The 21,977-nt window shown below is 44.4% G+C and overlaps 1 protein-coding gene across 4 annotated transcripts in view; it reads left to right on the forward strand.

The window, feature by feature from the left end:
- Positions 1-21,977, forward strand: part of LOC140464425 (uncharacterized) — a 409,548-nt gene that overhangs the window by 174,034 nt on the left and 213,537 nt on the right. For all 4 annotated transcript variants that reach the window (XM_072559463.1, XM_072559465.1, XM_072559466.1 and 1 more), the window contains exons 24-25: positions 1,254-1,434; positions 18,640-18,795. In XM_072559463.1, the coding sequence (XP_072415564.1) occupies positions 1,254-1,434; positions 18,640-18,795 (337 nt within the window). The remainder of the gene's footprint in view (positions 1-1,253; positions 1,435-18,639; positions 18,796-21,977) is intronic.

Below are 21,977 nucleotides of genomic sequence, written 5' to 3' on the forward strand. Positions count from 1 at the left end.
TGGTTGTTTCTGACTGGTGTGGACACAATGGGCCAAAGGCCTGTTTTCTGTGCTGATGATTTCTATGACTTTATGCACTGCAAAGGTGGAATCTTGTAGAGGTGGCAGGGATCTCCTCCGTTAGCTGGAGTGAGGTGTGAGTGAGAGATCACTTCCCTTTGCAACGTGTGTCACTCAGCCTCTTGACAGGCCAGTGGCGAGACTTCCCTTGACGGGCCAGTGGCGAGCCTTCCCTTGCAGTCAAGGTCCCTGGGATGAGAGGAGATTGACGGACATCACTTCTCAACTCAGCAGCAACACCAATGATTGCTGCCATTATCAGCCTCAGATTGTGGAGGGGCCCAGCACATGGGTGAATGATGACGGAAGGGGGTGTCATTGAGGAAAATAATGGAGCCTCCATTGGTAGTGGGATGAGTTGGCTCTCTCTGGGCCTTCCACCACAGAACTAATTCACGTGAAGGTGAGAAGGTGATGGGGTCCTGCCACCAAACCTGACACACAGGAGGGATTGCGCCCCAAGGACTGAATTATGAATAGAGATTACCATGGAATAGAGATTTTCCATGGAATTTAAAATACAACAGGTGATTTAATCAAAACTTTTAAAACAAGTAGATGGAAACTATTCCCATTAGTTGGGGAATCTAGGACATGGACACCTAGCCTAAACATTACAGACCACTTATTCAGGAATGAAATTAGAATCAAATTCTTCACACACAAAGTGGCAGCAATTTACAACTCACCTTTAAATCAATAGTAAATGTTATACCTGAGATTGATAGATTTTTGTTCTGCGTAAATATTAGCTCAGTTGGCTGGATAGCTGGTTTGTGATGCAGAGTCCACTGTTTGTGAGATGCATGCGCACCGAAATCAGTCGCTTTGCTGTAATTTCTGCTTCATATCTTACAATGTGGTTCACTGTTTCAAATAAACAAAGCCATGGAGTTGGTCTGTTATGATTCATTATTAGACCATTTCATTTACATGCAATAAGTAGCTATCATGAAGAAGCATCTAAAAGTAACACAGTACTAGGCCTCCATATGAAAAGTCGAATCATTTTACAGAGTTGCAAACATTTTCTCACATTCTTAACCAACTTTGAGGGCTTCGGGTGTGACTGCGTTATTGCTGAATGCAACTTAATTCAGATCCATAATGTCATTCTCCAGTTATAGTGAATGCAAAAAGTCTTTGGCAAGGTCCTGATCGTAGCCTTTTCATGTCTGGTATTTATTTTCTAGGGATGGACAAACTTGCAAACTCTTGATGGGGAGCAGATGCTTTTCTCCCAGCTGGAAGCCAAACTCACAAAGCGTGGGAGCCCCGTGATACTGTCTGGCAATGTGACCAGAGTTGCTGGACAGAAGATTGCATTTTTTGTATCACTGAACAATGTAATGCAAGAAACAGCTACTGTGTCAGGTTAGTACAATCAGAACAATCTAGCACCCCCGTCACTGCTACAAGCTCGGGGCACAGAAGTTTTGAAGTATACTCCCGAGATATCCACACTGATTTTACAGCTTTTGTAATGTACTGAATGATGCAAATGGTAAAGCTTTAAATCCCCTTTTAAGAACTATTTTGATAGTCTCTGTATTCCTGAGCAGCAACTAAAACAGCAAATTGAGATGGAAAATGGATGTATTACACCACTTATGTCGAATCATGTCTGGAAATGCACATTAGATATTCCAATACCTGAGGTTATCATCGTTCAAAGTACCAAAGCTGGGAGCTTCTATTTGACCCAGTTTCAGTTTCCAAGGAACTGTGACAGATGAATCGTAATAGGTGTGAACCCAATCACTTCAGCAGTTAGCCACAGAACAGTTAATGGTAATAACACTCAAGTCATTCACATCAAAACCAGTCACATGAATCATAGAAGTTAGTATGAAGGTACAGCAAGTAATTAGGAAATTTAATAGTATGTTATGGTTTACTACAAAGGCAATTGAATGTAAGAGTAGGGAGGTTATGCTTCCGTTATACAGGGGATTTTGATAAGGCAGTATCTGGGGAACTGTGTTACCCCCTGGTCACCGTACTTGTGTAAGTATGGTGGACTGTCACTTTGAGCCTGATCAGGTGATGTAGCGATAATGTCATCACCCATTTTGGGTGGACAAGCTTTCTCTCACCCCGCTGTCTGCAGAGCGAACACTTTCCCTAATAAAGCTCCTGCTGTCTTAACACTTTGGCCTCCTGGATGTGTGTGTTTTGGAAGCAATTCAGAGAAGGTTAAATAGACTAGTATCCACACTTGCTGAGTTCACCACCCTCCTTCCCAACCTCTTTCCTCACCTGTGGCGTGGTGACCCTGACGTTAAACCACCATCAATCATCTCTTTCTAGTGAGAGAGCAGCCCTACAGTGTTCTGAGACTGTGGTGACTTTAGCCCTTCCTTTTCATAGAATCATAGACATGTATAGTAGAGAAACAGATTCTTCAGTCGAACTTGTCCATGCTGACCAGATATCCTAAATTAATCTAGTTCCATTTCCCAGCATTTGGCCCATATCCCTCTAAACCCTTCCTATTCATGTACCCATCCAGATGCCTTTTAAATGATGTAACTGTACCAGCCTCCACCACTCCCTCTGGCAGACAGTCCATACACATACCACTGTGTGTGAAAAGGTTGCTCCATGGGTCCCAAAAAAATCTTTCCCTTCTCATCTTAAGCTTATACCCTCTAGTTCTGGACTCCCTTATGGTGGGGAAAAGACCTTGGCTGTTCATTCTATCCGTGCCCTTATGATTTTATAAACCTTTATAAGATTGCACCTCTGGCTCCGATGCTCCAGGGACAATAGTCCCAGCCTATCCAGCCTTTTCCTATAGCTCAAATGCTCCAACCCTGGCCACATGCTTGCAAATCTTTTCTGAACCCATTTATTAGATTAATGCCTGGAGTGAAGAGATTGCTTTATGAGGAAAGGCTAGACAAACTAGGCCTGTATTCTCTGGAGTTTAGAAGAGTCGGAGACAACTTAATTCAACATATAAGATTCTGAAGGTACTTGACTGGGTGGATGTTGAAAGCAGGATTCCTCTTATGAGAGAATCTAAAAATAAGGATCATAGTTTAAAAATAAGGAGGTGCCCATTTAAGATAAAATGCGGAAACATTTTTGATTTCATTTCATGTTGTCACGTGTACCTAAGTACAGTGAAAAGTTTTGTTTTGCAAGCAATACAGGCAGATCATAGCAGACAAGGGCATACACCTGTATGGTGCTTAGACAAAGCAAGACATACAAGGTTATCCACCACAGGAGGTGCACAAAAGCATAATCGATATGAGAGAGGTCTGTTCAATGGTCTCATAGCAACAGGGGAGAAGCTGTTCTTGAACCTGTTGGTGCATGTGTTTAAGCTTCTGTATTTTCTGTCGGATGGAAGCGGTTGGAAGTCTGTGTTATTGGGTTGGGAGGGGTCTTTGATTTTGGCAGCCTTTCTACAATAACGAGAAGTGTAAATAGAGTCCATGGATGGGAGGTTAGCTTTCATGATAGTCTGTGCTGTGACCTCACCTTTCTGCAGTTTCTTACGGTCCTAGGTAGAGCTATCGTCATTCCAAACCATGATGCACCCAGATAGAATGTTTTCTGTGATGCGTCTGTAAAAGTTGGTGAGGGTCCTTATGGATATGCTGAATTTCCTTAGCCTCCTGAGGAAGAAGAGGTGTTGTTGAGCCGCCTTGACCATTGCATCTATATGGGAGGTCCAGGACAGATTGTTGGTTATCGTTACTCTGAGGACCCTGATGACCGTCTCCAGCTCTGTTGATGCAGAGGGAGGCGTGCCCTCCTCCTTTCTTCCTGCAGTTAACGAACATAGAATAGTACAGCATAGCACAGTACAGGGCCTTCGGCCCTTGATGTTGTGCAGGTCTTATATCCGCCTCCAAGATCAGACTGACCTACATACCCTACATTGTACTATCCTCCATGTGCCTTTCCAAGAGTGGCATAAATGTCCCTAATATTCATGTCTGTATTACCACTGCTGACAGTGCATTCTATGCACCCACCACTCTGTGTAAAGAACCTACCTCTGACATCTCCCCCTAAACCTTCCTCCAATTATGTTAAAATTATGCCCCCTTGTGATAGCCATTTCTATCCTGGAGAAAAAGTCTCTGGCTATCCACTCTATCTATGCCTCTCAACATCTTCTACCTCTCTATCAAGTCCTCTCTCATTCTTCTTTGCTCCAATGAGAAAAGCCCTAGCTCCCTTAGCCTTTCTTCATAAGACATGCCCTCCAGTCCAGGCAGCATCCTGGTAAATCTCCTCTGCATCCTCTCTAAAGCTTCCACATTCTTTCTGTAATGAGGCGACCAGAACTGAACACAATATTCCAACTTTGGTCTAACCAGGGCTCAATAGAGCTGCAGCATACCCTTGCAGCTCTTAAACTCAACCTCCCTGTTAATGAAAGCCAACACACCATACACCTTCTTAACAACTCTACCAATCTGAGTGGCAACTTCAAGGGATCTATAGACATGGACCCCAGGATCCCTCTGTTCCTCCACATTGCCAAGAACCCTGCCTTTAACCCTGTATTCTGCATTCAAATTCGACCTTCCAAAGTGAATAATTGCACACTTTCCCAGGTTGAACTCCATCTGCCACTTCTCAGCCCAGTTCTGCATCCTGTCAATGTCCCATTGCGCTCTACAACAGCCCTCCACACTATCCACAACTCCGCCAAGCTTCATGTCATCGGCAAACTTACAAACCCACACTTCCACTTCCTCATGCAAGTGATTTATAAAACTCACAAAGAGCACAGGTCCCAGACCCTGCAGAACACCAATGGTCACCGAGCTCCAGGCTGAATTCTTTGTATCTACCACCACCCTCTGTCTTCCATGGGCCAGCCAATTTTGTATCCAGACAGACCGGTTTCCCTGTATCACATGCCTCCTTACTTTCTGAATGAGCCTACCATGGGGAACCTTATTGAACACCTTGCTAAAATCCATATACCCCATGTCCACTGCTTAATGACCAGTTCTTTGGTTTTGCTGACATTGACAGAGAGATTGTTGTCATTGCACCACAATGCGAAGGACTCTATCTCCTCCCTGTATTTTGACTTCTCATTGTTTGACATCCAACCTACTATGGTGGTATCATCAGAAAACTTCTCGGTGGCATTCATACGAAATTTGGCCATACAGTCGTGGGTGTTGAGGAAAACAGTAGGGGGCTGAGTACACATCCTTGCGGAGTGCCAGTGTTTAGGATTATCATAGAGGAGGTGCTTTTGTCTATCTTCACTGTGGACTGTGGGTCAGAAAGCTGAGGATCCAGTTGTAGAAGGCGGAGCTGAGACTGAGGTCTCGAAGTTTTGAGATAAGTCTGGTAGGGATTATGTTGGTGAAGGTGGAGCTGTAGTTGATGAGTAGCCTGATGTAGGTTATTATCCAGATGTTCAAGGGATGAGTGTAGGGGCAAGGGAAATAGCATCCGCTGTGAACCTGTTTCACTGGTGGGCAAATTACAGGGGATCGAGGCAGGCTGGGAGGCTGGAATTGGTATGGGCCAGGGCTAACCACTCTAAGGACTTCATGATTATGGAGGTCAGAACCAGTGGCCGGTAGTCATTGAGGCACGGTGCATGGGTTTTCTTTGGTACTGCGATGATGGTGGTCTTCTTGAAGCAGGTGGGAACTTCAGATCATAGTAAAGAGGGCTTAAAGATGTTAGCGAATATCTCTGCCAGCTGGGCCACACAGGATCTAAGTGCACGGCTGGGGCACTCCATCTGGGCCCATCGCTTTGTTTGACATCTGCAGCCATGACAGAGGAAGCAGGTGTATCCGGGGCTGTGGGGGCAGGTGACTCTGCGCCGCTGGCATTCTGCTCGAACCGAGCATAAAAAGCATTGCGCACATCAGGGAGAGATGTGTTTTTGTACGCTATTTTGTTCTGCTTCATTTTTTAAAAAATCTGTAATGTCGTGTAGGCTGTGACACGGGTGACTGGTGTCCATGTGGTTGATTTGGGTCTCTAACTTGGTCTAGTACTGTCTTGTGGCACCTCTAGTGGCTTTGTGGAGATCATATCTTGATTTCCTGGAAATGTCTGGGGTGTCTGACTTGAATGCAGCACACCCAGTCTTCACTAGGCAGTGGATTTACTGATTCATGCAAGATTTTCGATTGGGGGACACCGGGATTGACGACTTTGGTACGCAGTCCTCCATGCATTTGCTAATGAAGTCCAAGATGGTGGTGGCGTACCCATGTTGAATTCTTGAATATTGTCCAGTCCACTGATTCCAAGCAGTCTTGGAGAAGTTCCCTTCCGCTGCCTCAGACGAACATTGTCCCACTTTCTGTGAAGGATCCTATCATTTCAACTTCTGCTTGTAAGCTGGGAGGAGGCGCACAGTGTTATGGTCTGATTTTCCAAAGTGCGGACAGGGTATGGAGCAGTCAGCGCCTCTGGTTGTGTAGCAATGATCAAGGATGTTTGGTCCTCTGGTGGAGCAGGAGACCTGTTGGTGGTGTTTTGATAGCTCCCTCTTGAGGCTGGCCTGGATGAAGTTGCCAGCCGCAATGAATAAGGCCTCAGGGAATTTTGTCTCCAGAGCATTTGCCCCACTGTAAAGTTCATCCAGAACATTCTTCACTTCCACATGGGGTGGTACATAGACTGGTGTCAGGATGGTGGAGGTGAACTTGCGCACCGGGAGTATTTCTCGGTATGGTATTTCTCCAGAGGGTTGTGAGTCTTCAGAATTCCCTTCTCCCAAGACAGTTGGATGCAGAATCTTTGAATATTTTTGAGGAAGGTTCTTGATAACCTCCAGGATGAAAGGTTATCAGCAATATTAAGGAATGCAGAGCTGAGGTTAAAATCAGATCTTAGTGAATGGCAGAGTGCTCTCGAAGGGCTAAATGGTCTACTCTTGTTCATGTATCAGTACGTAAGGAACTGTGAAGGGGTCTCGGGGGGATACTCTTCAGAGCATTAGTGTGGACTTGATGGGCCAAATGGCCTGCTTCCACACTGTAGGGATTCTGCGATTCAATGAAAAATGGAGAATATGCATGATATGGTCACTTTCTGAAGTTATTGCATTTGATATGTAATGTAAGCCAAAACACAGACTATGGATAAATCTGTGACCCCAGCCCAAAACCGGCACCTCCACGTCATAAATCTGTGACATAACAGATATGTGTATATTCACTGAAAGAGTCATAGAGTCATATGTTTGCCGGCCAACAAGCAGCTAACACACTCTCATTTATCTGCACTTAGTCCATAATCCATCCATGTTGATGCGATGATCAAAAAAAAAGCGCACCAGCGCGTCTACTTCCTCAGCAGGCTAAGGAAATTCAGCATATCCACAATCTTTATAGACACATCAGAGAAAGCATCACAGTTTGGTACGGCAACTGCTCTGCCCAAGATCACAAGAAATTACAGAGTTGTGAATGTAGCCCACTTCATCATGAAAGCTGACTTCATCTAAATTTCCTGCTGCCTCAGGAAAGCAGCCAACATAACAAAAGATCCATCCCCCCCCCCCCCCAGTTATACACTCTTCCATCCTCTCCAATCGGGCAGAAGGTACAAAAATCTGAAAACTCATACCAACAGATTTAAAAACAGCTTCTTCCCTGCTGTTATCAGACTTATGAACAGAACTTACATTAGGGTTGATCTTTCTCTGCAGAACTTGGAACAGTACAGCACAGTACAGGCTCTTCGGCCCACAATGTTGTGCTGAGACCTTAACCTAAGATCAGCCTAAACTACACACCCCTCAATTTACTGCTGTCCATGTGCTTGTCCAGCAGTTTCTTAAATGTCCCTAATGTCTCTGATTCTACCATCACTACTGGCAGTGCATTCCAAGCACTCAGCACTCTCTATGTGAAGAACCTATCTCTGACAGCTCCCTTAACTCACCTTAAAATTATGACCCCTTGTGACAGCCATTTCTGCCCTGGGGAAAGGTCTGTGCCTCTCATTACCTTGTACACCCCTATCAAGTCACATCTATTCCTTCTTCTCTTCAGTGTGAAAAGCCCTAGCTCACTCAATCTCTTCATAAGACATGCCCTCCAATCCAGGCAATATTCTGGTACATCTCCTCTGCACTCTCTCTAATGCATCTACATCTTTCCTATAATGAGTCAACTGGACCTGTACACAATATTCCAAGTGTGGTCTAATCAGGGTTTTATAGAGCTGCAGCAAAACCTCACGGCTCTTAAACTCAATCCTCCTGCTAATGAAAGCCGAAACAGTATTCGTCGTCTTAACAATCCTCTCAACTTGGATCGCTACTTTGAGGGATCTATGTATGTGGATTTCAAGATCCCACTGTTCCTCCACACTGCCATGAGTCCTGTCTCTAGCCCTGTATTCTGCATTCAAATTCGACCTTCCAAAATGAATCACTTTGCATTTATCCAGGTTGAACTCCATCTGCCAATTCTCAGCCCAGCTCTGCTTCCTGTCAATGTCCTGTTGTAGCCTGTAACAGTCCTCGACACTATCGACAACACCACCAACCTTTGTGTCATCAGCAAACACACCCTTCTATTTCTTCATCCAAGTAATTTGTTAAAAATAACTAATAACAGAGGCCCAAGAACAGATCCCTGCGGGACACCATTGGTCACCGACCTCCAGGAATAATACTTTTCATCTACTAATGCTCGCTGTCGTCTTTTGGCCAATTTTGTATTCAGACAGCCAAATTTCCCTGTATCCCACACTTCCTAACTTTCTAAATGAACCGACTGTGAGGAACCTCATCAAATGCCTTACTGAGATCCATATACACCACATCTACTGCCCAACTTTTGTCAACCTGTCTCATCACATCCTCAAAGAACTGAATTAGGCTTGTGAGCCATGACCTGCTCCTCACAAAGCCATGCTGACTATCTTTAATCAAACTATGTTGTTCCAAATAGTCATAAATCCTATCTCTCAGAACCTTTCCCAGTACCTTGCTTACCACAGACATAAGACTGGTCTGTAATTCCCTGAGATTTCTCAATCCCTTTCTTGAACAGAACATTTGCCTCCTTCCAATCAGCTGGTTCTACCCCCGTGGAGATGAGGGAGCAAAGATCATCTCCAGAGGTGCAGCAATCTCCTTCCTCGCTTCCTGTGGTAACCTTGGATACATCAGGCCTGGCCCTGGGGACTTACCTACCTTGATACTTCCCAGAATTTCCAGCTCATCCACTTTCTTAATGTCAATCTGTTCAAGCCTATTAACCTGGTCCACGGTGTTCTCATTATCAACTAGGTCTCTCTCTCCAGTGAATACTGAAGGAAAAAACTCATTTAGTGCCTCCCCCTACCTTGTCAGACTCCAGGCCTAAGTTCACTTCGCTATCCCTGATCGACCCTCCCTCTCTGATCATTCTCTTATTCCTCACGTACATGTAGAATGCCTTTGGGTTTTCCCTAATCCTTCCCACCAATGCTTTTTTGTGCCCCCTCCTAGCTCTCCTCAGTCCATTTTTGAGTTATAGTCATAGAAATGTACAGCACAGTACAGTTTGAGGGACCCTATTCTCTCCCTAGTTAGCCTTTTGTTCTTAATGTATTTGTAAAAACCCTTTGGATTCTCCTGAACTCTGTGCCAAAGCTATCTCATGTCCCCTTTATGCCCTCCTGATTTCTCTCTTAAGTATACTCCTACTTCCTTTATACTGTTCTAAGGATTCACTCGATCTATCCTGTCTGTACCTGACACACGCTTCCTTCTTTTTCTTAACCAAACCCTCAATTTCTTTAGTCATCCAGCATTCCCTACATCTACCAGCCTCTCCTTTCACCCTAACAGGAATATACTGTCTCTGGACTTTTGTTTTCTCATTTCTGAAGGCTTCCCATTTTCCAGCCGTCCTTTTACCTGCCAACATCTGCCCCCAATCAGCTTTTGAAGGTTCTTGCCTGATACCGTCAAAATTAGCCTTCCTCCAATTTAGAACTTCAACTTTTAGATCTGGTCTATCCTTTTCCATCACTATTTTAAAACGAATAGAATTATGGTCGCTGGTCCCAAAGTGCTCCCCCACTGACACCTCAGTCACCTGCCCTGCCTTATTTCCCAAGAGTAGGTCAAGTTTTGCACCTTCTCGAGTAGGTACATCCACATATTGAATCAGAAAATTGTCTTGTACACACTTAACAAGGTCCTCTCCATCTGCCTTAACACTATGGCAGTCCCAGTCGATGTTTGGAAAGTTAAAATCCCCGACCATAACGACCCTATTATTTTTACAGATAGCTGAGATCTCCTTACAAGTTTGTTTCTCAATTTCCTGCTGATTATTGGGGGGGGGGGGGTCTATAATACAATCCCAATAAGGTGATCATCCCTTTCTTATATCTCAGTTCAACCCAAATAATTTCCCTGAATGTATTTCTGGGAATATCCTCCCTCAGCTGCAAAAACGCCACTCCCCCTCCTCTCTTGCCTCCCTTTCTGTCCTTCCTGTAGCATTTGTATCCTGGATAATTAAGCTGCCTGGATAATTAATTTTGTCCTGAGCCACATTTCTGTATTTGCTATGATATCCCAGTCCCATGTTCCTAACCATGCCCTGAGTTCATCTGCCTTCCCTGTTAAGCCCCTTGCACTGAAATAAATGCAGTTTAATTTATCAGTCCTACCTTGTCCTCTGCTTTGTCCCTGCCTGCCCTGACTGTTTGACTCGCTTCTTTTTGCAACTGTATCAGTCTCAGATTGATCTCTTTCCTCACTATCTCCCTATGTCCCTCCACACCCCCCCCCCCCCCACCCCACCTTACTAGTTTAAATCCTCCCGAGCAGCTCTAGCAAATTTCCCTGCCAGTATATTAGTCCCCTTCCAAATTAGGTGCAATCCGTCCTTCTTGTACAGGTTACTTCTACCCCAGAAGAGATTCCAATGATCCAAAAATGTGAATCCTTCTCCCAAACACCAGCTCCTCAGCCAAGCATTCATCTGCTCTATCCGCCTATTCCTACCTTCACTAGCTTGTAGCACTGGGAGTAACTCTTTCCTAGCTACCCTATAATCCTAGAAAGCTGTGCCAGATCCTTGCTTCTATAGAAACCACCCAATAAAGTGACTGCTCCTTTCCTGTTACTGACTTCCACCCACACTGACTCAGTAGACAAACCCTCCTTAACAACCTCCTTTCCTGCAGTTGTGATGCACTCTCTCATTAACAATGATATGCCCCCTCCAGTTTTGACCCCTTTCCTGTTCTTTTTAAAAGATCTAAACTCTGGAATATTCAGCAACCATTCCTGTCTCTGTGAAATCCATATCTCTGTTATGGCCACAACGTCGTAGTTCCAAGTACTGATCCATGCTCTAAGTTCATCACCCTTATTCCTGACACTCCTTGCATTGAAACGGACACACTTTAATCCATCCCTTTACCCTATCAACTGAGTATCCTTCCTAACAGACTCTCTGCATTGTATTTCTGCCCATTCAACAACTACCCTGTCCTCTGATCTGGAGTTCTGGTTCCCATCCCCCGCCAGACGAGTTTAAACCCTCCCAAGGTGCTCTTTCAGATCTCCCGCCAGTACATTGGTGCCCCTCCAGTTTAAGTGCAACCCATCCTTCATGTACAGGTCCCACCCTCCCCAGAAGGTACCTCAATGATCTACGCATCTGAAGCCCTCCCTCCTGCACCAGCCCTATAGCCATGTGTTTAGCTGCACTCACTCCCTGTTCCTCGCCTCACTAGCACATGGCACTGGTAGTAATCCTGAGATTGCTAGTCTGCTTGTCCTGCTATTTAGCTTCCAGCCTAACTCACTGAAATCACTTTTTAGATCCTCATCCTTTTTCCCGGCTGTCATTGGTGCCAATGTGTACCATGACGTCTTGCTGCTCACCTTCCACCTTCAGAGTTTTGTAGACGCGATCAGAGACATTCCGGATCCTGGTACCTGGGAGGCAACATACCCTCCAGGAGTCCCATTCATGACCACAGAATCTCCTGTCCGTTCCTCTAACAATTGAGTCTCCTACCACTAGCACTGTTCTATTCTCGGGTTCAACTGACTGTGTGGAGTTTGCACGTTCTCCCCGTGTCTGCGTGGGTTTCCTCTGGGTGCTCCGGTTTCCTCCCACAGTCCAAAGATGTGCAGGTCAGGTGAATTGGCCGTGCTAAATTCCCCGTAGTGTTAGGTAAGGGGTAAATGTAGGGGTATGGGTGGGTTGCGCTTCGGCGGGTCAATGTGGACTTGTTCGGCCGAAGGGCCTGTTTCCGCACTGTAAGTAATCTAATCTAATTCTGCCCCCTTCCCTTCTAAGTCACAGAGCCAGGCTCAGTACCAGAAACTTGGCCACTATGGCTTTCCCTTGGTAGGGTATATCCAAAACAGTACACTTATTATTGAGGAGAACAGCCACAGGGGATCCCTGCACTGTCTGCCTTTTCCCTTTTCATCTCCTGACTATAATTCATCTACCTTTTTCCTGCACCTGATGAGAGACTACCTCCCTGTAGCTCCTCTCTATTACCCCCCCCCCCCGCCCCCCCCCCCCCCCCCCCCCCCCCGTCTCCCGATTGATCTCGAGTTCATCCAGTTCCCTAATACGCTGTCCGAGGAGATGGAGTTGGGTGCACTTCCTGCCCATGAAGTCAGTGGGGACATTAGTGGTGACCCTTACCTCCCACACCCTACAGGAGGAGCATACAACTGCCCTAACATCCATGCCCACTGTTCTGAATTCCCAAAGAGACCATTGAAACTACTGGTAACCTTATCAAATCGGCGCACAGAGCATTTTCTTTGGTTAGAGGAGGAGGAGGATGACTGGGAGACACTGGCTAAGTAGTGTTTCAGGTTAAGCAACTGCCCAAATATATTACCTCGCTTACTCAGCAGCACTGCGTCCACTCCGTCTGTTCACAAGATAAGTTATTAAAGGATTAATTTGCCTTTCCGGCAGCCCCCTGGTCCTCGCACTCTCTGCTCCTGCTCCTGCTGCTGCTGCAAAAATGGAGCTGAAACAGTCTATTCTGCATTCTGTTCTATTACCCTGATGTGCTTGTGTAAGGTAAGATTTGTCTAGTTAGCATGCAATACAATACATTTCACTGTTTCTCCACACATAATGGCAATAATAAATCAAATCATATCAAATTTGATGTGGCCTAATCAGTGTTTTATAACATTGTAACAAGATTTCTTTGCTCCTATATTTTATTCCCTGACTAATGAAGGCAAACATCCTGTACGCCTTCTTCACCACCAGGTCTCCCTTAGCTGACACCTTCAGGGATCTGTGGTCTTGTCCACCAATGTCCTTTTGTTCATCAGTGTTCCCTCAGGATCAACTATTCGTTGTGTCGATCCTTCTCTTATTGGATCTCCAGCATGCATCACCTGACATTTAATGAGATTCAATTCCATCTGCTATTGCTCTGACCAATTTGCCAGTTATCAGTACCAGACTCGAGCCTGAGACCATCCTCCTCACTATCAACAGCACCATCAACTTTTGTGTTATCTGCAAACTTACTAATTGTAACTTGTACATCCAAATCATTCATTTACACTACAAGCAACAATGGTCCCAGCACTTACCCCTGTGGCACACTGCTAGTCATAGGCTTCTAATCACACAAATATCCCTCTACCATCACCCTTTGCCTCCTGCTTGCAAGCCAATTTTTGATCACCCTTGAACAAATTTGTGCTGACTATCCCTGATCAATCCTTGTCTTTGCAAGCATTGATTAATCCTGTCCTTCAGAACTTTTCTCAATATTTTCCCAACTGCCGGTATAAGACTAACCTGGCCTATCCCTGTTGCCCTCATTGAATCAAGGGCGCACATTAGTCATCCTCCAGTCTGTGGCCAGCACAGTATTAAATTTCTTAGCCAGGGCCCCAGCAACCTCATCCCTTGCAGCCTGGGTACATCTCATCAGGCCCTGGGGAACTATACACCTTTAACCTTGCTAAAACATCCAATACCACCTCCTTATTAATGCTGTAGAACCTCCCCATCCTGACTGAAATCCCCAGCTACATACAGATGTGCATACAGATGAGAAATATTCATTTATGCCGTGACCCATGCCCACTGCCTCCATACATAGTTTGCCCCTTTGGTCCCACTCTTTTCATGGTCATCCTCTTGCTCTTAATGTAGTTATAAAAAGCCTTGGGGCTTTCATTGATCCTATTTGCCAAATCCATTTTGTGGTCCCTCCTAATTTTTTTTTCAGCAACCCCCTACACACACTATACATTTGAAGGGCCTTTGCTGTTTAAAATGTGCTATACCTGATGCATGCTTCCTGCTCGTTCCATATCAAACATGGATGCTCCATAGAGAGTCCATCCACAGCTCCAGCCACTCCATGCAATCAATATGGAGCTGCAGTGCATAATACTTCCTGCTTATGGGGTCATCACCATGGAGACTGAAAATGTCCCAGATTCCCCACATTTTCCTGGAGGAACATTCCACAGGGTTGAGTTCTCCTGCCATTTCAAGGATAAAGAAATAAACTCGGAAACGATTATTCAAACTTACCCACTACTCACCAAATCAGATCTTTCTGTGACTCTCTATTCCTAACAACCTACAAACGACAAAAAGTACACTCTGTCTCCCTCTTGGTATTGAACTCCTGAGTCTGCAAAGCTGGTTCCTAAGCAGCCAATCCTCTTGCCCCCGGCTCACCTTTTGGAGTGTGACATCACCTCAGGAGCTCTGGCTCCGGATTCACCCGCTCTGCTCCTCTCCTGCTGCTGCTGCAGCTGAGCTTGTTGTAAATAAACTTCAAGACATCTGCTGCAAGACGAGCCTGATCTATGTGGTGTACGGCGACACTGAGGACTATAGACGCTGGAGATTAGAGTCAAGAGTGTGGTGTTGGAAAAGCACAGCAGTTCAAATAGCATCTGAGGAGCAGGAGAATCGACGTTTTGGGCAAAAGCCCTTCATCAGGAATCCTTTGTGGTGTATGACTCATTTTGATTTGATTTGATTTATTATTTTCGTATGTACCTAAGTATAGCGAAAAATTTTGTTTTGCGTGCAGTACAGCAGGTCATAACATAGGAAGAGACAAAAATCATAGGGTGATAGAACAGAGTGAGGAATACAAAGTTAAGGCAGCAAAGAAAAGCAAGATCAACATTAGATTTGAAATTTGAGATGTCCATTGAGCTAATATATAGGTATCATGAATCCCTATAGTGTGGAAGCAGGCCATTCAGCCTATCGAGTCTACACATACCCTCCGAAGAGCATCCCACCCAGACCGACACCCCCTACCCCATCCCTGTGACCCTGTGGCTAATCCACCTAACCTACACATCCCTGGATACTATAGGTAATTTAGCATGACAAATCCACCCAACCTGCACTTCTTTGGACTGAGGGAGGAAACCGGAGCACCCAGAGAAAACCCAAGCAGACATAGGGAGAATGTGCAAACTCCACACAGTCTCCTGAGGAGAGAATCGACCCTGGGTCCCTGGCGCTATGCGGCAGCAGTACCAACCACTGAGCCATTGTGCTGCCCAACTTGAACCACAGCATACCAACCCTTGAAAAATGTTGCTGACCCTTCTACCTCTACGGGCATGGTTTTCAGCCATATTTGTGCTCCTTCTGATGAGTCTGCCTGTCTCACCGTGTAGGTGATGCCAGGCATATAACTGTGAGGAGTTCCTCTTGAAACATTAACCACGTGTAACCTCCGCTGTGAGTTTTAGTTTGGAGACTAGACTGGCATTGAGTCCAAAGGGGGTTCCTTTAAAATTTTTTTTTTCAATTAAGTTAGCAGGCAACCAGCTCATTCTTCTACACAGTATACTGAAGAGGGTTAATGCAGAACTTTACGTTTTTAGTTAGTTTCCAAGTTTCTACCCTTCTGTCCCCTTTCTGACACGCTGACAGCGTGTCAAAGATAGCTGAGTTAAAACCTTCATGAATCAGTTGGCTAATGCTGGTGCAATTTGACCCTCTGAGTGTTTGAACATTGTCTCAAAGACATTTCCCTTTTATTCCTCCTCTGCGGTCCTTTAACTTTGTTTGTTTTGGTCCATATTAAAATGTTTCAGAACTGTCTACTTAAAAAGAAATACAAGCCTGTGACATAAATAGAGTTATGATTAATTGACTATTTTTCCTTGTGAGCTGCTTATTTCTAACTTTTATCACCAGACTGGAAGCATTTATTAAGCCCTTGTGCTGACTGTAGGGTTTCGACCACATCCTTTGACTGTCTGCTCACTCCATTAGGGTCTTGTCATCTTTTATACATGCAAAGGAAAGCAATGTATTTCTGTCGAGTCAAGAAAACAGAGCTTTGTATAATTCCACCAGCTCAATATATGTCTGGCTGGTTATCAGTAGATGTCCGATCTCAACTTTTGATGAAGCATACATCTTCATGCTTATGAAGAGAGTGAATTCCAATGTGGAAACAGTAGGCCCTTCAGCCCATTCAGAGCATGCTAGTATTCATCCGTCACATCGGCAATCATTATAATTTCAAGTGCCGATCTAATTTCCATCCCATAATAAATTGTAAATATTGAAAATATAAAATAAAAATATGAGTGTTGGAAATACTCAGCTGATCTGGCTGCTTTAGCGGAGAGATCGTAGAGTTAATGTTTCAAGCCGAGTATGACTCCTGCTCAGAACGCGAGTCATTCAGTCTGTCTCTCTCTCCATATTGCTGCTTTTATTTCAACTTGCTACCATCCAGAATGTTTTGGTTTTATTTCCAGTATTGTGCTGGTATTTGCAGAACTTTACGTTTTTAGTTAGTTTCCAAGTTTCTACCCTTCTGTCCCCTTTCTGACACGCTGACAGCGTGTCGAAGATAGCTGAGTTAAAGCCTTCATGAATCAGTTGGCTAATGCTGGTGCAATATGACCCTCTGAGTGTTTAAACATTGTCTCAAAGACATTTCCCTTTTATTCCTCCTCTGCGGTCCTTTAACTTTGTTTGTTTTGGTTCATATTAAAATGTTTCTCTTCAGGTATCAAAGAGCATTTGAGGGAGGGCTGCCATGCACAGTTAGAGGGTTACTCAAGGTGCTGAGGTGGTGCTGTTTATTTGATCCACTTGACTGCCAAGTCCTTCATTTCAAACTTCATTGCTGTGGAGCTCAGAAGAGAATTTGGGAGCAGAGCTATCCCAGGATTGCAACTTCACTAATCCTTACAGCCAATGTTTAGTACACATTGGCGTGTGGCCATTCCTCTTGTTGTTTCATTTCAGTGCGTATGCAGAGGTCCGAATGCTACTTCATGTAAAGCCTGTCATTTTGATACAAGTGCTTCGTTAATGCAGAAATCTCTTCATTCTTCGGAGAGTTGTGAACACAGCCCAGTCCTTCACGAAAACCAGCCTTCTTTCCATTGACCCTGTCCACACTTGCCGCTGCCTCGGGAAAGCAGCCAACATAATCAAAGACCCCTCCCATCCCAGTTATACTCTCTTCCACCCTCCTCCATTGGACAGAGGATACAATAGTTTGAAAACACCGACCAACAGAATCAAGGACAGTTCTTCTCCACTGTTACTTACAAACTGATCTCTCCATAAATTAGAGTTCATCTTTCTCTGCACCTTCTTTATAGCTGTAACACTATATTCTGTATTCCGTTCTATTACCCGAAGGTATGATTTGTCTGGGTATCACGAAAAACAATACTTTTCATTGTATCTCAGAGCATGTGGCAATAATAAATCAAGTCAAATGTGCTGAATAGAATTGAACACGGGAGTTAAAATGGATGAAGTTGGGGAATAATGCATCACAGTGCAGTGAATTGAAAATTGCATTGTGCATTTTATCCACTAGCGTACACGCATGTACCAGCAGAGGGAGTCTGCTAGAAAGAGATAATAAAGGTTCAAGGTTGGCAACTCATGCAGTCCCAATTCTAACTAGCATTGTCAAGTATTTATGGTCCAAGAATTTCACACCCAGCATGAAGAATGGGGATGTAATAGCCCAGAACGTTTGTGACTGACCCAACTACATGGCGTAGCAGGAAGAGATTCTACAATAAAAATGGACAACGCTAAAATTCACACAACACCAGGTTATAGTCCAACGGGTTTGTTTGGAGGCACTAGCTTTTGAAGTGCTGTTCCTTCATCATGTGGTTCAAAAGCTGGAAACTATAACCTGGTGTTGTATGATTTTTAACTTTGTCCACTCCAGTCCAACACGGGCACCTCCACATCATGACAGTAGAAATGGGATAGGTTGAGGACAGGTTAGAGTGGTGGATGGGTATGAGCATTGGGTGGGCTATAAGGGGGGCAGGATGAAGGTCAAAAATAATAATGAAGGACTGGGTAATTTCAACAAAAGAAAGCAGTCCAGCCTGAACACAAGGCAGGTAGCCAAGTATTTGGTGACTCAGTGCATCTTGTCTCACAAGACAACCTGGTTCTGCATCAGTTCTGAGTCTATGATATAGAGCAGGCATTCATCCTTCCCCCACCACACTGTATACGGTTACAACCTGACATATCTTGGCTCTCCCAGTCCTTCTGACTTTTATTCCAGCCATGGGAAAGACAATCATGTTTTATCCGTCCTTCTGTTCTCCTCCTACAGTTCGTTTAGAGCAAAAGGTTGACGAGAAACAGAGGCAGTATACAATAGAAGCTGACACCTACCTTCCACGCATTCTGGGATGTCAGATCATTGGCTTTGTACAGCAAAGAGGATCTACTTGGTCCTCCACACTGCGAGGAAAATATGGGCTCTTTGGTAAGTAGCAAACGGTAATGTTTGGCAAGTCAAATGACAGAAATTGAACAACAAATACACAAGGGAGTTACATTGCTTGTCATTGTGCTTGATACCTGGGTTAGCTCCTCATTCACTGCTGATTTTATAAACCCATCTCAACCCATCAAAATCTGCAGGTCCAGAGTGTCTGTCTTCTCCCCTGTCCTTGTTTCCAAGGGTTGGGTCATAGATCTTTACTGGATCCGTTCACACCTATGGGCAGAGTAGTGCATCGGGTTTCCATTGCATTGCAAAGTGGCTGACCAGGAAACACTCCTGCTCGTACCCCGTGCCATCGGGCATATTGGAAGGATCTGCAGACTGACAATCAAGCTGTTTGGCTAGATCACCAACATGCATTCAAAAAACGCCCAAGTCCTAGATGGAACTTGAACCTGGAGCTTCTGACCAAGAGGTGGGATCACTGCCACCATTTTACAGTAACTCTGTCTGGTCTGCCAGAAACCTCCATCTGATTAACAAGTTGAGGCCTTTAAATCTGTTTAAATTGAACTCTCCAACAAATGTGTAAAGGCCAGAAACATCAGATTCTGCTGGTGAGAGATGGATTGGTGACTCTTTAAATTTTTAAAGGATGGAAATACTTTAAACTGAGACGTTTGAAAGTTGGTTTATAGAATCAGAGCTTGATACAGCATAGCAGGAGATCATTCAGCCCATCCTGCCTGAACTATAGCTTTGAAAGAACTATAAAGGAGTTCCACTCCACTGCTCTTTCCCTGGAACCCTGGCAGTTTTCTCCATTCACTGGGCATGGTCAGGAAGAAGCGATCACATCCAGAGTAAGATACAGACCACATGACTATTAGTTTGGGGAATTTGGAGGCAACGTGGGAATTTGGTGCAGAAGAGAAGAGGCGCATTTTGCTTGTTTTTGCTTTTGGCTCATAGTTTGAGTTTTTTAAACAAGATAAATTGAAGCCCAGGATGACGGGCCCAGCACAAAAGAGTGACATCGCAGGTATGTTCATTGGTTGGTGGTAGCTATTAACTTGACCATCTATTATAGGAAACTTTCGGACTGAAGGTAAAGAGGGAAATAGTTACAGGCTACTAACTAAAGGACCAGTGTGAGATTTTTAAAAATCAAATTAAGAACAAAGCAAGTAAAAAAAGAGATGTGAGGCTGGGCAATGTGTTGTACTTGCGGGATGTAGGAGCTGCTGGACCCCTTTGTGGTTCATAACGACCACATCTGTAACAAGTGTTTGTTGTTGTGGTTCTGTTCGCCGAGCTGGGAATTTGTGTTGCAGACATTTCGCCCCCTGTCTAGGTGACCTCCTCAGCGCTTGGGATCCTCCTGTGAAGCAGGAGGATCCTATGTACCTGACTCTATTACCACTGCTGACAGTGCATTCCACACACCCACCACTCTGTGTAAAGAACCTGCCTCTGACATCTCCCCTAAACTCTTTCCTGAAGACCTTAAAATTATGACCTCTCATGATAGCCATGGAAAAAACTCTCTGGCTATCTACTCTATCTGTGCCTCGCTGAAGTTGGAAATTCTTTCTGGAGATGAGACCTTTGAGAGAAAGAGAGATGGACAGTGGGCCTTTTAGCTGCGAATGCTGCTTTCCTTGCGATGTCAACACAACTGAAAGCAAAAGTCCATCTTGGATGCTGAAGCAATTCAACAAGTGCAGGTTCCGGTCATGTGATGTGCTGGTTTCTGCTAAGATGCTCAAAGAAATTAAGTATTTTGATTACCCTCATCATAATGGTGTTGAGAGGTAGAGAGATGCTGATGGCCTACCTCAGTGGCTAACCGGAACACTGTTACAATCTTGCTATTGATCAGTAGTAACTTATTATTCCTTTGTGCCTTGATCTTCAGGCAAGAAGGCACATCTCTTTGCAGCTTCTAGTCACCATAGGTAACTGGCCAAGTCTCCAGCAATTAAATGAGATACTAATGGACTAGCTGGCTTTGACTTGCGGAAAGTTTGGAGGATTCCGGCAAATTCTATGTGGGTGTAGCAGCCCATCATAAACTGTCTGTAACTGTTGACCATTTACTTTAAGAAAAGATTTCAGTTGGAGAGTTATGAAGAGAATATAGTTTTACAACAAAAATTATGATTCCATTCAAGTCACTAAGCCTCGCACCTTTTTTCTCTCTCACTTCCAGAGAAGGTTACTGACCTTCTCTGGAAATAGTTTCTCGATATTTACGCTATGCAAACCCTTCGTGATTTCAAATGCCTTCATTTGCTCTAAGTTGAACAATTCCAGATCCTACAAACTCTCTTTATATCTGAAATCACTCATTCCCAGTGCGATTTCATAGAGTCATACATCACAGAAACAGACCCTTTGGTCCAACCAAGATTCCCAAACTAACCTAGTCCCACTTACCTCCATCTGGTCCAAATTCCTCTAAACCTTTCTTATTCATATACCTGTCCAGATGTCTTTCAAATGTTGTAACTATACCTGCATTTTCCACTTGCTCTGACAGCTCATTCCACATGTAAACCACCCTCTGTGTGATAAAGCTGCCCCTCAGGTTCTTATTATGTCTTTCTTCTCTTACCTTAAAATTACACCCCCTAGTTTTGAACTCCCCTATCCCTTGGGAAAAGACCTTCGCTATTCACCTTATCTATGCCCGTCATGATTTTATAAACCTCTATGAGGTCACCTCTCAACCTCCTACGCTCCACTGAAAAAAGTCCTAGCCTATCCTTAAACTCAAACCCTCCAGTCCTGGCAACACCCTTGTAAATCTTTTCTGAACACTCGCCAACTTAATAATATCCTTCCTAGAACAGGGGGACAAGAACTGTACACCGTACTCTAGAAGTGGTCTCACCAACATGCTGTACAACCTCAACATAACGTCCCAACTCCTATACTCAGTTGTCTGAGCAATGAAGGCAAGTGCGCTAAACGCATCCTTAACCACCCTGTTTACCTGTGATGCAACTTTCAAAGAACTATGTACCTGAACCTCTAGGTCTCTCTGTTCTACAACACTACCCAGGGCCCTACCATTAACTGTATAAGTTCTGCCCAACAGACGATTTCAGGAGGAGGCTGTTTGCATTTGCTATGGAAGTTTCAGCTAAGTGCTGGATTTTTAAGATCTAATTTTTTTTCCTCTTTTGCATGCTTAAATTTAAAAACTGTGGGTAAGG

Source organism: Chiloscyllium punctatum, chromosome 40 (genome assembly GCF_047496795.1).
Source record: "Chiloscyllium punctatum isolate Juve2018m chromosome 40, sChiPun1.3, whole genome shotgun sequence".
Lineage (NCBI taxonomy): Eukaryota > Metazoa > Chordata > Chondrichthyes > Orectolobiformes > Hemiscylliidae > Chiloscyllium > Chiloscyllium punctatum.